The sequence below is a fragment of the Mustelus asterias genome, chromosome 19, assembly GCF_964213995.1.
Source record: "Mustelus asterias chromosome 19, sMusAst1.hap1.1, whole genome shotgun sequence".
NCBI classification, from domain to species: Eukaryota; Metazoa; Chordata; class Chondrichthyes; order Carcharhiniformes; family Triakidae; genus Mustelus; species Mustelus asterias.
In genome coordinates, this window is record NC_135819.1 from 38,244,284 (window position 1) to 38,260,840 (window position 16,557).

The 16,557-nt window shown below is 41.0% G+C and overlaps 1 protein-coding gene across 24 annotated transcripts in view; it reads left to right on the plus strand.

Annotated features, from left to right (window-relative positions):
• The window catches only part of eps8a (EGFR pathway substrate 8a, signaling adaptor), a 169,980-nt gene that overhangs the window by 131,577 nt on the left and 21,846 nt on the right, over positions 1-16,557 (plus strand). For 16 of the 24 annotated variants that reach the window (XR_013500158.1, XR_013500159.1, XM_078235352.1 and 13 more), the window contains 3 exons: positions 4,917-5,065; positions 7,439-7,622; positions 10,927-11,060. Coding sequence is in view for 21 of the 24 variants with exons in the window: in XM_078235352.1 (XP_078091478.1) it covers positions 4,917-5,065; positions 7,439-7,622; positions 10,927-11,060 (467 nt within the window). In the remaining 3 variants the exon portion in view is untranslated. The remainder of the gene's footprint in view (positions 1-4,916; positions 5,066-7,438; positions 7,623-10,926; positions 11,061-16,557) is intronic. The other 8 variants (XR_013500160.1, XM_078235360.1, XM_078235356.1 and 5 more) reach the window with 1 other exon arrangement.

Sequence of the window (16,557 nt, forward strand, 5' to 3'; positions counted from 1 at the left end):
TATGGGAGGACAGTGCATTTTGGTTGGCAAGTAGGCTCTGGTGTATTCTCCACAGCCCCTTTGCCAGTTATTGGTGACTGACAGCTAAATACCAAGCATTGTTTCAAAATTTAAACCCAGCAGCTTGACTCTGGTCAAGACATTGCTCTGAAAACGCAACAGCGAATGCTTATCACTTATTTTGTTCAGCTGAAACGGACACAATGGCTGAAACTTTACCCCTCCCCTGCCTGATTCCGGGGCGGGCGAGGTTGCCAGAATGGAAATCTCTGTTGGCGTCGGACGGGATTTTACGATCCTGCCTGAGCGAGGCCGTAAGATCTGCCTGCCCAATGTGTCTTTATGTTCTTTCTCTCTGCAAAGAACAGGGCCTTGTGTATTAATATATCTATAGCTTTCAGCATATGCAACTGCGGTGAGTCTAACGGACCATCTTAAATTGGTGGTCAGTGTCATTCTTTGTACACTGAGGTAAACAATATTGGACACTGTATTTTGAGTTTTGCAAGCACGGGCTAGTTGGGTATGGTCTGTACCTTGCCCATTGTGACCAGTGGCTTGGATATGCTATTTCATACGATTCACAAGTCTTTGGGACATACGGCCTACATACCTAGCATCACACTGGCACTGAAATTCTCATGTGTGATAGGCAGAATATCTATTTGGCTTGATGGCAACATCCTGCTAATGGCAAATACCACTCGTGTAACAGCAGGATGAAACTACTAGCTAAATGTTTCAGGTATGCTGGTCTTCCAGGGTAACCTGAGGTGGGCTGGATGCTTTTGAGGGCTGAAAGTGGCAGCCTTGGACCCATTCATAAGTTTGCACGACATACAGCTATGACCCTATTGAATGGTGGAGCAGGCCCGAGGAGTCGAATGGCCTCCTCCTCCTGTTCCTAAGGTCTTATAGTGTGAAATGATCTGATCAGGATAGCCATATTCTTAATGGGCTCCATCCTGTGCTTGAATTCACTTTTGAAATGGGGCAGTCAAATGAACTCCCTTTGTTTGACGCACTGGTTGAGAAATTTGCCAGGGTTCCTCTGTCACAGACTACCACAAGTCTGTGTTGGAATTCTTAGTTCCACATGCTATAAGATTGGCCTTATCTGCAACCTTGTAAATAGGGCTCAGGCCATTGCTCACCAAGGCTTTGACAAAATGTATTTTGTCAGAAATCCATTCCTTCCTACCTTGATTGTTTACTGATTTGCACATTTTGTGCCATCTGGAAATTTCAATACTGTCCCTTGTACCTTCAAATCATTAATGTATATCAAAAATAGTAGAGGTTCTCGTACTGAACTCTGCAACACCACTGCATACCTTCCTCGCCTAGAAAAAAAACAGCCATTCACAATTCCTTAAAGCTACCTTGTACTTGTAAAGATACCTCTTATCTCTGCAATGTTAATTTTTTAAATTACAGAATATAAGGAGTACAAGTATTTCACCAGTTAACAGAGGCTAAAGACGTGGTCGGATTCTGCAGTGACCTATGTGTACGCTTGCCCTGTTTTGTTCGAAAACACATCAGTGCTGTCATGGACTTACAGACAGATCGGCTCCACTTTTACAATGTTGCCTTATTTTTTAACAAAGGGGCCCATACAAATATATGGAACCTTGACCTTCACGTGACTCATTAACAACTCTTGCCTGGACCATGGATAATGATTTTATGACTTAATTGCTTAAAAGCCTGCATGAACAACTTCCCATGCTGCGTGAGTTTCCTGGGGCAGTTTTGAATTATTTCCCTTACCAGCCTTCATTGGGGATACTCTTCCTTTTGTAAGGCAGTGTTGTATATGTAGCCACTACATTGGGAAGAGACCTAACATTACACAGCTATTTCATGCAAGCATAGCTTTAAACAGTTTTCATTAGGTGAAAATTCCAAGAAATGTACATTCTGCTAATATTACGTTTATCTAATCAGTCATCACTGAAATTGTTTCTGTTTTCATGATTTTAAAAATCTCATCCTTGTTTAAATCTCTCCATAAACTTGCACTGTTTTATCTATAATTGCCTTCAATCTTCTGAGATATCTATGTTTCTCCAATATTGGCCTTTTTAATATTGCTGATTATAGTTGCTCCACCCATTGGTATTCACACCTTGCAAGGTTGTAAGCCTGGGAATTTCAACCTTGAACCTCTTGGGGTCTCTATCTAGCATGTTTGCACAGACCTTTAAAACCTACCTCTTTGATTTAGATTTTGGCCATCTGCCAGAATATCTCCTTATCTGGCTTGTTGTGAAATTTTGTTTGATAACACCATTGTGAAGTGCCTCAGGGTATTTCACTAAGCTAAGTGCATTAAGTAATTAATTACAATACGCCATTAGTGTTGTACTTTGTCTTCTGTCTATCATAATAGACTCTGCTGCATGAACACACATTGGGCCATAACTTCTGAGCTCTCTAGCATCAGATTTTGGGGGAGGTTACCTATTATGTTCGTGCCAGGAAGGCTTGTGCATGTCCTTTCCACCATGCTGCCAGTTGATGCCCTTACGTAGCTCATTAATGCCCACTCACAGCCTCATCCCACTGCCCCTGGTATTATTTAACCCAGTGGTGGGTGGGGGTTTTTGCCATGTGGAGAGTGCAGATAAACCCGTGCATGGGTTTCTACCCAGCTCTGAGGTTGTCCCTCGCTTCCCCTATCCTCAATCCCTCCCAACTTCTGACCCAACCTCCAATCTCCCCACCCTGAAATCCTATCTACTTACCATAGATACTTACCTTCTCCCTTGTCTGCCAGGGAAACCTAAATGTCAATGGCCCTTTGAATTTACATGGTTTATGACAGCTCATGCTGTTTAAAAAAAGGGGATGTGGCATCTTCACTGCGATTCTCCTGCACTTCAATGGGCTCTGCGAACTTGTGGCACTCCCTATATCTCGCTTGGCCTAAGTCAGCAGGTTGGGCAAGATAGCAAAAACGTTGACGGGAGTAATTTGATGCTGATTCCGCTCTGAGGAAGTCCCAGTAAGTTACCTCTCATTCAGATATTGGATTTGTAGCAAAATGTTTTTGAGTTCCCAATCCCCGTGTCTGCGTGGGTTTCCTCCGGGTGTTCCGGTTTCCTCCCACACTCTGAAAGACACGCTGGTTAGGGTGCATTGGCCGCGCTAAATTCTCCCTCCGTGTACCCGAACAGACGCCGGAGTGTGGCGACTAGGGGATTTTCACAGTAACTTCATTGCAGTGTTAATGTAAGCCTACTTGTGACAATAAATAAACAAACAGTACCCTTTCATTGATACTTCACAGAATTGTTTGTTTTCACTATTTGAACAACTATAAATGAGCTCATTGTCACTGCATTATGTCCTACCCATCAAATTGAGGAATGAATTGTTACAAATTTCTGATATCCTTAGATATTTTCTGGTCAACAGGGCTGCTCAGTTCTACCCAGTATCTAATCATATAATATCATGATTGAACACACAATCGCATCTAATGGGGTTAGATCCAATAAAGCTGGTTTATTTGACTGGGAGGAAGTGAACATATGGAAGAGTGGCTGTCAAATCAAACCTAACTTAGTTTAAATCAGGTAGGATAAAGGGGCGGTATGGTGGCACAGTGGTTAGCACTGCTGTCTCGCAGTGCCAGGGACCCGGGTTCGATTCCTGGCTTGGGTCACTGTCTGTGTGGAGTTTGCACATTCTCCCTATGTCTGCGTGGGTTTCCTCTGGGTGCTCCGGTTTCCTCCCACAGTCTGAAAGACGTGCTGGTTAGGTGCATTGACCGATTAGGCACTGAAGGGCGGTGACTAGGGGAATTTCACAGTAACCTCATTGCAGTGTTAATGTAAACCTTGTGACTGATAGATAAACTTTAAATTTAAAAAAATTTAACCTACAGGTTGTCATTGATTTTGCGTGATACAAGTTTGAGCTTTCTTAATTCAGACTGAGTCAATGGAATTATGCTGCTTGTAATGTGAGGGCATTGGAGGCGGGGGGGGGGGGGGTAGTCGTGAAGTTCACTACGAAATGGAAAAGCTCATCCTGGGCCTGTATGGTTTACTTCTCAAAAATTGCATTTGCATTGCAACTGGAGCATAATTTAGAACGATTTAACACTGGCTGGAATCTTCACCCTTCCTCGTGACAATTTGGGTTTCTAATAAGACAGGTGGGGTCTCTGTCACCTTCTCATCTCCACCCCTAATATGTTTGTGCCAGGAAGACCTGTGCATGTCCTTCCCACCACACTGCCAGTTGAGGCCCATAAGTAGCTCATTAATGCCCATTAACAGCCTCATCCCACTGCCCCCGGTATTATTTAACCCAGTGGGGGGGCTGCCATGTGAGAGTGTAGATAAACCCGTGCAGGGTTTCTACCCAGCTCTGAGGTTGTCCCTCACTCACAGTCACTCTGCTGCGAGCCACCCCATGCCTGGTTGCCAGCCCCCACACTACGACTGGCTTCCCGCCATCACTCACCTGAGATCCAGCAACGATCCTGGTCTTGAGTGGATGTCGTACCTGCAGCAGTCACTGCTTCCTCAGTTTAGCTGCTGTTCAGTTGAGTTGCTGGCCTGTTGGTGAACATTTGTCCCTGGGGTCCTTGATCCTGTCAAGTGCCTGAGTGGCACAAGGAGTGATGAATTCCCAGAACAAGGCTCACCAGTTGGCAGCTGAGACCTTGCCACCTGTATAAGATTCTGGCCACTGTGCTGCCACTCATTTGGAGCCTGATTGTGGCAGAAAGAAAAATAACAAACTATTACAAATTTCTGGTTACACAACTCTCCTTTCAGCATATATTATTTGAAACGGTGTAGCAAATGGAATAAATTCACTATCATGAGCACCAGGGAGAGTTTGCTCATAGTGCATAGTACATATTTCTAACATTGCTGTAAACTTTTATATTTCAGGTCATACAAACCAGTGGTGGACCTGAAATGGGTAGATCTGTTCTCTCTCCTCTCTTGACAAAGGATGCTATAGACTTTTTGAATGCGTGTGTCACACCTGAAGAAAGGGAAATTTGGTTTTCCTTGGCTGAAACATGGACTAAACCCAGGCAAGTTGGTTGGAATGCTTACTTCCAGTACTTGCCTCTGGTATAAAGATATACTTTATGCAAGTGATGGACTTCAAATTGACTGATTTTAATTTGGAGAGGATGAGTAGGAAAAGGTTGCTGTGGAATTGTACAGGGTTGGTGGTGGCAAAGGCGGGAACAGAACGGAAGGGTAGTGATAAAAATTCAGCAAAATAATTCTGTTCCACCTCCCGCTTCATATAGTGCAGATAATGCATTAAGTTGTTTTGTAGACTTGTAAATTTCACCATCAAAAGCTGATGGATAAATTGACATTTTATCTTGTTACATTTGCTCATTAATCGGCATTGCGTTGCAGGAGACTACTTGCAAATTTAAGCACGTCTCAAAAGGCTACATAAAATGCCCAGAAAATGGCAAAATAATGAATTCTGTACCAGTGAAATGTTACTTTTAGTCTTGTGTATTAGGCTAGATTTGCATCCTGCCCAATGACTTGCGAAACGATCTCTGGAGTCCTAATCCAATGACATACCACTACGCCACTGCCTCCCCTGTAACTTTAGAAAGTGGGTTTAGGTGTAATTTAAGGTGGCAGTTGCTTTTTAATGTATTTCACAAATAAGGTAACACAACCTCACATACTGTGCCATCTCATTACTGTAGTTTGAATACAATAACTAGTTTTGTTCATATAAACAAACTAACATGAATACAAAAATGTTTTGCTAATATTGTGATGATACTGTGTCTTTAAGAAATGTATTTGAGCCATGATCTTGTGCATGGTCTGTTGTAGCAGCTTTTTATGCACTCTGAGCCATCCCGTCTACCAGCTTCCTGTATTGTTGCTGCAGCAGCATAATAGTTTCTAATGGCTAGAATGTTGGTTTTAATTTGAACTAATGCTGCTCTGTTCTGTTTTCCCCTGGGAGTTTGCAGAGTAGGGCTTGACTGGGATAATTGGCAGGTATGGTTATGTGCAGGACAAGCTGGGCTTTCACAGAATATTTGTGCTTAGATGCTGTTTTGGAGTTGAGAAAGAGAGAGCAGCATCTCTCTTTTCCCTTCTCTCAAGTTGGAGACTGGAATCTGCCAGGGAACAAGTTTCTTTCTTGGAGGTTCTGCTGTATGAGAGTGGATCTTTCTCTGAAAGTTGCTGTTAGGATCTCTGTCCAGAAGTGTTAAAAAGCTAAAAGTCCAGCATAACGTGAGCATACTTATTTTTGTGCTAACTAATCCTGAAGAAGAGTGTATGTCTATGGGGTCAAGCTTTATAGATCATAGAGTCATAGAGCCCCTACAGTGCAGAAGGAGGCCATTTGGCCCATCAAGTCTGCACCAACAACGATCCCACCCAGGCCCTATCCCCGTAACCCTATGTGTTTACCCTACTAGCCCCCGTGACACTAAGGGGCAATTTAGCATGGCCAATCAACGTAAACTGCACATCTTTGGACTCTGGGAGGAAACCCACGCAGACATGAGGAGGACGTGCAAACTCCACACAGTCACCCAAGGTCAGAGTTGACCGGGTCCCTGGCGCTGTGAGGCAGCAGTGCTAACCACTGTGCCACCATAAATTGGGCCAACAGAGATAGCTAGCGGTTAAGGATTATACTTTGCCATGTCTAAATATTTTAATTGAAAATATTTGTGCTAATTTTAGTTATATGCTGTGTTCTTAAATAAAGTTTATTTTTCTAAAAGCTTCCTAGTGGATCACTTGAATCATACCTGGAGTGAATCACTTTATGCTCACCCTAATGCCAAAATCAAATGCAAAAGTTGAGGTCTAGGCTAACTGCATAATATATCTTGGAGCTTTTGGTCTGGGCCTTAGCATATAATAAAACTGACTTCTGAGCTTGTCCACATTGTAGTTGCATAAACTTCTGTTCGGTATGTATGTTATATTGATAAGATGGAGGTGAAAGGCATTGTTTAATAATGTATTTTGAGCACATTTAATAGGGGATAGCTGGCACACTCTGGGAGAGAGGAGGAGTGTTGAGGCTGAACAAAGTCAGTAAACTCTCTTTGTAAAGAAAGGCTGTGGCTTGGTTTCAACTTCATCAACAGGCTTGGATCCTGTTAAAGTCCCCTCAATGTTCAGGGGATAAAACCAGTTTCAGATTGTGATATGTAACTTGTCTAATCACCTCAGCATCATATATTCTTCTTGTGTTAAAACTTGGAAATGTTGTCTGAATGTATTTTAATTACATGGAATTTTAAACTGCTTATAAGCTACAATTAGACTGCACAAGTTATAAACTATAGGTCGTATCTCAATTCTTCAATGTGATATACAAATTATCCCGATATGAGATTTTTTTCCACGGAAAGAATTGCTCATTTTTCTAACGTCCGACTTTTATCGGTTTCCAGATCGGAGTGGCCTAAAGATCAGTATATTCCCCTTTACGTGCCTCACTTTAGAAATGGATGGGAACCTCCTTTACTGTCATTTTTGGGCACACCATGCGAACAGGAACTGAATAATTTAGCTGAATCGGTGGCAAATGCAGAGCATCAGCGAAGACAGGAAGAGCAGAGAAGGCTGAGTGAAGAGGTATGGGCCTGACTGACACAACCTGAGCATGTTTTTCAGCAAACGTTATTCTCAAGCCATGTCTGAGGGGATGATTTTACCAGTTCATCCCACCGGCTGATTGGCGTGGTGAACCGGTAAGATTAGACAAGAGGCGAATAATCGGTTTTGTGCCGATGTCTGGGGAGAGATTGGGGTGCCTGCGCAATGGCTCAGCAGCTGGCTTCCTGGCGAGACTAGGCTCCGCCCCACCCCCTGCTGGCACGTATCATATCCTGGCTTTAAAAAAAAATTAGTGCCATATGATTGCGACTGGGAGCTCACCCAAGAATTGGCGTGATTCTCCCATTTTCATGCTCGTTCGGCACTTAGAATATTTTTGGAAAGATCGCCCCCTTTGTTGTTCTTTAGTAATCTAGGAACCACCCTGCTTTTGCAATGCCAAAATTCAATATAGATTAAAAGAATACGCTACCAGGAACTGTAGGCTTCAAAAGATAATTGTGCATTATTAAGGACATGTTTTGTATCTGCAATTGTAAATTTATTTTTAAAAATGAGAAGCTCAATGATTAGCATATCATTTAAAACAGTATGTCATGTAATTTCAACATGAAGTAATTTCTTTCAAATGTATTTAATTAAGATGTGTTTTGTAGGAAATAGATGAGTTTTCTATTTCTATTGGTCCAAATGTTGGTGAGATTGCTGTTGCCCATCGTAGTATAAGAATCCCTTTTTGCATATCACATCAGACACGATTTTCCCCTTTTATTATGCATCATAAGTGGCTGGCGACAATACAGAAATTGAGACAAATTCTAGTGCAAGTTCAACTCTAGTTTCTCATTTAACTGAGTGTGTTGACAGGCCTTAGAGTTGAAAGTATCATTGACTAGAAGTATATGCATCCGATCCTCTAAATTGGATATCCTCCTCCACTAATCGGTCTGCACGAGGAACATTAACTTGTTACCTGTGTAAATTGATTTGAGTACAGGGGCAGGGATATCTTGCTGCATTAAGAGAAGGTCTTAGTGAGGCCACACACAGAATATTGCATGCAATTTTGGTCGTCTCATCTGAGAAAAAGATGTTCTTGCTATAGAGGGAGTGCAGCAAAGGTTTACCAGACTGATGCCTGGGATGGAAAGACTGACTTATGAGGAGATGATAAACAGATTCAGATTATAACCTTGAGTTTAGAAAGGGGGAGATTTCATAGAAACCTGTAAAATTCTATCAAAGCTAGACAGGGTATATGCAGGATGGATGTTCCCAATAGTGGGGTTGTCCAGGACCAGGGTTATAGCCTAAGGATATGGGGTAAACCTTTTAGGACTGAGATTAGGAGAAATTTCTTCACTGAGAGTGGTGAGCCTGTAAAATTTTCTACCACAGAAAGCAGTTGATGCCAAAACATTGTATGTTTTCAAGAAGGAGTTAGATCTGGCTCTTGGGGTGAAGGGAATCAAAGGTTATGCGGGGGGGGGGGGGGGGGGAAGGTGGTTTCAGGCTATTGAGTTGGATGATCAGCTTTGATCATAATTGGCAGAGCAGGCTCAGAGGGCCAGAATATTTGAATGGACCTTTCAACAACTAAACTGGTAGAAGAATAATAGTTTAAGCATCGGCTTACAGGAACCTCATACTTGTGCTTGTCTGATATAGTGATAAAAGGTTTGGGAATGTTAACATTCTTGCCTGTGAATTAGAAACTTAACACAATCCTGGCTTATACTTTACAGAGGGAGTCCTGCACGATTGGGGTGCTCCCTTTTGAATGAGATGTTAAACAGAGGCTCCATAGCACTATTCAAAGAAGAACAGTTGGGTTCTCTCAGTGGCTAACATTTAGTCCTTAACCTGCTTCCTTGAAGCTAGTTATCAGGTCATTTCTCTCATCGCTGTTTATTGACATTGTCTTTCACAAGTTGACAATCTTGTTTTCTACATTACCACAGTGGCTAGACTTCAAAAGTACGTCTTCTTTTATAAAGTACTTTGGGAGGTCCTGGAATTGTGAAAAACACCATATGTCTACAAAACCTTTCTCAAGATATAACTTCCTGTGCCAGTTATCACAAGCCTAAGGATATTTTATACACATTTTCAGAAGTTTTAACACCATGTTGGGGCTCGTGGGAAATATTGGATACAATTTGGTTTATTCTGGCAGTTACATATTCTAGTACAAATACAAATCATACAACGTGTATTGTGAATGCTGATATTTTTAAGAATATGAATATTTGCTGAAGTTATTGAAGTTGAAGAATAGATTAGATGTGCTTTTAACCTTTCAACTTGCCTAAGACTTTGAACACTGCATTGTGAACTAACCCGAATTGGAGAGCTGTATAGGTAATCAATATTTCTGAATATCAAGTACCCCCATGTGAATTGAGTACAATACTGAACTATAATAAAAGATGCAACAGAATTAAGGTGTACTAGCAATTAAGAAATTATAGAATATAAATGAGAATGGACAGGTAACTTGCTTTAAAGTTATAATTCTGGAAAGTAGGTAATCTGTTAACCATTTATGGAAACAATGTTGTAACTGTTAGATTGCTCAAATAGTAAAACACTATTACCAGTAGGGGATGCTGTTGCCTTTTAATCCGGCTTGTACTAAAACAGAAGCTTGTTCTTTTTGAAAATTTAGACAAATCCGCTTCCATATCCAGTTACTGAACTGATATGGAGGTTCAAAAATCTTTTCAAATAAGGGTAGAGAAACTGTGAAAAAAAAACTCTACATATTTTCAAAATATGGGAAATATGACCGGTTGTTACATTATTGAAGGTTCATTGTCTCATTTTTTTTCATAAATGATTTTCTGCGCTCTTGGCTAGTGAGTGAAAATGAATTGATACTTGCAATATTACCTGTAAAGAAACAGCTTTTAGCTCTGTTAACCAGGGGAAGGACCACTTTCAATTTTGGGTTGCACCCTATCACCATTTCAGCAAAAGTTTAACCAGCAGCTCTAATTTAAAATTTGTATTTTATGTGCCAACTTGAAATATAGGGCAACTTCATTCACTTCTTGCAGCAGCCCTTGTGGTAAATAATTTTGTACATAATTTATAATGAGACCAGATAGGCATTAATTTGCAGCAGCAGTGAATTGATTTTAAAGATGTCAGTCAGTCTGACTCTAAATCTGGTTTTGTTGACTTCCACTGTAAATTCTTCATTACCAAAGGTTACATTCTGCTACTTAGTTAGTCCTTGGTTATTAAGGTTATCTGTTTCTAATAAAGTGAAATCATTTCAATATCTGATTCTTGTCTGTCAATGCTTTCTGTCTTTCAGCAAGCCATTTCACAGGATCATCTTCCAGCTGACGGGTATGCATTCAGAAACTCTAATTACAAGAGGCGATCTCTTCTGCAACAAGGGACGGCTGATTCTTCCTTTAAGAGAAGTAGTAGCCGGCATGTAGCTAGGTAACAGTTGATAGAATATGTGTATTGCACTGTGGAGAGTTGTCTTGACTTTGTTTTTAAAAAAGAAACTATATGCATGAGTATTTCTTGTCCTTTTCATTTCTGCCAATTTGCTCAAGAATCTTTTAAACTGCTGTGATTTAAAACCTGATCCTCCTTATTGTATAGCTTGATATATAACAGCATTGGATTGAAGTGATGCAGTTATCAGTTATGCTGCTACATTAACCAGAACTCCTTTAAAGAGCGCTGTTTATGTTTCTGTGTGTGATACATTAAGCGTGTGCCACAAATGTTTTAAGATCTTTCTTTCCTGTGATATCAAAAATTAGATTTGGGCATCTAACCCTACCTCAATTTTCCAAGAAAATTTTCATTGTGTTAAATATACACGTTGAATGCAGTGCATGTTCTTCACAATTTAAAAAAAAAAATGCTTTATGCTAGCTTCCTGCTCATAGACTAAAAACAAACCTATTTACCAATGAAGAGCTGTAATCTGCTACTTTCAATTTCCAATCCTACCCCCCCTTCTATATGCTTTATTTAAGCTGCATTATCATTGCAACCATACTGCCTGTGCAAAGTGGTTGTGCTTAGCACTGGTGCTGAAATTAGTGTGAAAGCAGCTTCATATCTGAGCAAGGAGGGGGGAGGGGGTTGTCTCTATCTGCTTTGTTTTCACATCAGGTTGTGCCTCAACATCTGATTTACAGAACACCTAGTTCTTTTACCTGTTGCTTATTTAGATTCAGTATGAAGCTCACATGACTTCTCATTGACATAAAGGTTGCTTTGTGATGTAAATATGCTCTCCAATCACTGTTACTTTAATGCAAGTGGAGTTCAGTTTATTTAAACTGACTGACAATTTGGTTGGTTTGATTTTACTAGTTTGGTTCCTGATTGGCCTAAGTTTTTAAAGTTTATTTATTAGTGTCGGAAGTAGGCTTACATTAACACTGCAATGAAGTTACTGTGAAAATCCCTTGGTTGCCACACTCCGGCGTCTGTTTGGATACACTGAGGGAGAATTTAGCATGGCCAGTGCACCTAACCAGTCTTTCAGACTATGGGAGGAAAACGGAACACCAGGAAGAAACCCATGCAGACACTGCGAGAACGTGTAGACTCTGCACAGAGTGTGCAAACCTGGGGTTCCTGGTGCTGTGATGCAGCAGTACTAACCACTGCCACCATGCCACCCAATTATCTGAATAGAGATTTTGAATTTAAGGCTATGTGAGATGCAGAAATGGATAAGCGGAAGATGCAAAGAGCTGAGACAGCCAAATGTAAAGGCAAGAATTGGAGAGAGTGGTAAATTTTTGTTGCCTTATACAATTTCCTAATTTTAAGGGAGTTAAAGTCTTGAGACAAGCTAAGAATTGAGAGAAAGTTTTTAACACGGCTGCTCCACTGCAATATTGTAAGTAGTGATGGCATATTATGTTATGAAGTACATTTTGTCATCTGCTCTGTGCATATTTGAGTGAAAACCAGTCTTGTTAACTGTTTCCACCAAGGTTTGTGTTGACATGTTGAACCCATGCAATATAATCACTCTTTTAAACTGTATTTAGTGTATGACCAGGGCATTTGGTGTTTAATAACTGAAGAAGCAACTAAATGTTATCAATTTGTTTTTGAATCAGCGTTTAATGGATATAACTGCAATTTTTCTGCAACTTCCTTTTCAATCCAGTGGACTCTTAGCTGTTGGCAAATAGTCTGGGTTGTCAAGTTAGCGCAGTGAGTATACGCATTATGCCATGCAATGCCAAGTCTTTTAAACTACACAGGGATATTCAACATGCTGGAACCAAGAAGATTTCAGACTGGGTCAGCATAAATGCTAACGTAGAAGAGTGGCAAAAGTGGACCCAGTATCTTAAAAAAAAAGCTATTTACTCAGACGGTCCTACCTGTTGGCTTGTGAGTCTGTAGTTGCTCTGAAAGTAGAGTAGAACACAGGTTTGTCATACTGCAGGGATATCTCTTTGTATAGCTGAAAACTCTTGATAAAAATCTAGGACTTCCTGGCATTTCTTACAGAAGTCACAAATTGGCAGTCTCACTTAACCAGTAAAGACAAAATCACAAAGCTGTTAAAGGTAAGGTTAGGCTATCCAGCTTATCTTTCTATATGGATAAAGGTACTAAAGTTTCACAATATGGCGTCATTATTTCTTAAAATATCCCAAAACTTGCCCCTCCAATATTTTATTCTGTACGTTAGCCGCACGGCATGAAGTAGAACTTTTTGGTGTCAGTCAGCAATGTATCCGTTGCTAGTTTCAATCCATGTCTTCTTACAGTTTAACTTGAAGAAATTTCCTGAATTTGCCATTTCCTTAGCTACATTGGGTATCTGCATGATATTCCTCCTCGGGGACTTCTTTTCAGCCTAAAAAAACACAAGTTTTGCCAATTTTTCATAGTTATTTAACATGAGGAATCAGCCTTCTGACTCATTGCTTCCAGTGTTTGAATCATAGAATGATAGAGAACACAAGGAAACCATTTAGCCAACGTGCCTGTGGTACTCATTGGCAGAGCTGCTCACTTAATCCCCGACTCTTTTCCCATTGCCCTGTAATGTTTTTCCCATTTAACTTTTTTTGAATGCTACAAGTGAATTTGCTTCCACCACCCCTTCAGGCAGTGTGTTCTACAACAACTTGCTTTCAAAAATCACTTAATCTCGGGTTCTTTTGCCAGTCATTTTAAATCTGTGTCCTCTGCTTACCAACCTGTCACTGATGGGCGGCACGGTAGCACAGTGGTTAGCATTGCTGCTTCACAGCTCCAGGGTCCCGGGTTCGATTCCCAGCTTGGGTCACTGTCTGTGTGGAGTTTGCACATTCTCCTCGTGTCTGCGTGGGTTTCCTCCGGGTGCTCCGGTTTCCTCCCACCGTCCAAAGATGTGCGGGTTAGGTTGATTGGCCAGGTTAAAAATTGCCCCTTAGAGTCCTGGGATGTGTAGGTTAGAGGGATTAGCGGGTAAATATGTGGGGGTAGGGCCTGGGTGGGATTGTGGTCGGTGCAGACTCGATGGGCCGAATGGCCTCCTTCTGCACTGTAGGGTTTCTATGATTCTATGATAAAACTTCTACCACCTTCTATCAATACACTTAATGATTTAGAAGAGCTTTATTAAATCTCATTTTAATTTTCTCTGCTCTAAGGAGAGCAGTTCCTCAACCCTGGTATCATTCTATTAAACTTATTTCCACCCTCTCCAAGGCTTTGATATCCTTAGAAAAATCTGCCTAGAATTGAACATACCATCCCAGTTAAGGACTGAAAAGATTTAGTGTAGCTTCGTTTTGTAAAATATTCCTCTAATTATAAACCAATTGTGCCATATGCTTTTTAAGCAGTCTTCTGAACTTGTCTTGCCACTTCAGATCTTTGCATACAAATACTTCCAGGACTTTGTTTGCTGGAAAAAAAATGGTACCATTTAGTTCATACATTGTGGTAGGAAGGACGAGACGGGCAGTATTACTGCTCACTTCTCTGATTTAAATTTTATCTTCCATGTGTCTATGCCCTCTTAAAGTTTGCTAATATCTGCCCCATTATTTGTTACTTTTCACATCACCTGTAAAATTTGGAAACTATACGTTATATATCCAAGTCATTAATATATCATAAAGATCAGCGGTCATAATACCGACCCCTGGTGAACACCATTGTATTCTTCCTCCAGTTGGAAAAACAAACAACCATTCACCATGACCATGTGCTTTCCGTCACTTTGGCAATTTTATATCCATACTACCATTGTCCTTTCAATCTCGAGGGCTTCAGTTTTGCTAATAGGTCTACTATGTAGTGCTTTTCAAGTCCATATGCAAAACATCAACCACACCCCTCCCATCAACCCCCTGCATTAGTTCAAATGACTTGGTCAAGTTAGTCAAATTTGCCTTTAACAAATTTGTGCTGGTTTTATTATTTGTAAATACCAATTAATTTTGTTAGTTAAGAGTTCCCCGCCATGGACTTTGGGCTGACTGGCCTTAGTTGCCTGCTTTGTCCCACTCCTTTTGTTTTGAACAGGACTGTAACATTTGCAATCCTCCCTTGTGTCTTAGTGACTATATCTATATGCAGTACTGAAGGTATGGTCTCGTCAGAATGTTTGCACTAACTTTCTCTGACATGTACGGCATACCCAAAACACTAGAATACAACATTCTGTGGGCTTTGTGATTACTGCTCTGCAATTAGTTAGATGTGATAAATATTGAATCAAATATAAAACTCAAGTCTCCAGCCTAAGCCATGTTGGTGCTTAATGTTTGACTGCATTAAATTCTACCTGTTGTCACTCCATCCAATTATCTATTTTATCCACCTCAAATTGTAATTTCTGAGCTTCCCCCCCCCTTCAATTTCACAGAATGCTTTACTCTATATAGTCAGACAATAATATTTAAAAGAAAATTTGAAAAGGAGAAATAGGAAATAAAATGCAGAGAAATAGTATTAGATTAGAGACTTCAGCTGTCCAACCTGCTTTTGGGCCATGGGTTCTGTACCTTTTTGAATGTTGTCAGTGGATGACGCCCGGGAAATGTTGATAGCTTGCTTGGATCATGATTATTTGGAATGCATGAGTTGGGGAAATGGTGAAGTGAATAAAATTAGTGTCTCAGCCTAAAAAAGGGGGAAAAAAATGCCTGGGTTTCCTACTTCAGATTCTGTCAAACAACCTGGCTGGAAATCTGTGTTGTACCTGTTAATTCTCAGATACTTTCAACCAGTTTACTTACTCTAAGGTTTTACCCCGGTGCCCTTATTTGCAAGGTGGACAAAGGACAAACACAAGTAAAGGTTCAACAAATTTATTAATAATAACACTATTAACCCTTAAATTACCCACATAAAACAAGAGGATACCCCAGATTCAAGTATACTACCCGTAAAGGTGGTTTGGTTAAACTGCAGGCCCAATTCTCTGAGTCCCTCTGGTCTGTCGTCACGAAGGTGAGTCTCGATGGCCGCTTCTTCCTTCCTTCCTTCTTTCTGGTCAGTCTTCCGAATGGTCACGGCCGTCTCCCCTGTCGAGTCTTCGCTGCAGTGTGCCTCTGAGTGTGTCCCTTTATCCCCAGCCTGCTTGCCTTTCCAGAAACTTCTCTGGCTTCCGGCCAATGAGGTCCCAGGAGGGGGTTCCAATACCCAGTGGGTTTCTTGATGTCTGCCTGACAGGACACCAGGGTCCGCCCCCCAGGTTTCTTGATGTCTGCCTGACAGGACACCAGGGTCCGCCCCCAGGTGTCCATCTCCATGTTGTTGAACTTGTTATCAGGTAAGGTTTATTCTACAGGATCTCTTGGTGACAGAAAGTCTGGCCCGATCTGGGCTTCTAACAATAGACCGATGCATTTCAATGAGGTGCCATGATCTCCTGTTAAGTCTCAAGTAGAGTGTAACGACCTTTGATGGGTGGTTGATGGTTCAGGCCCAGACACATTTGTGTATTTGT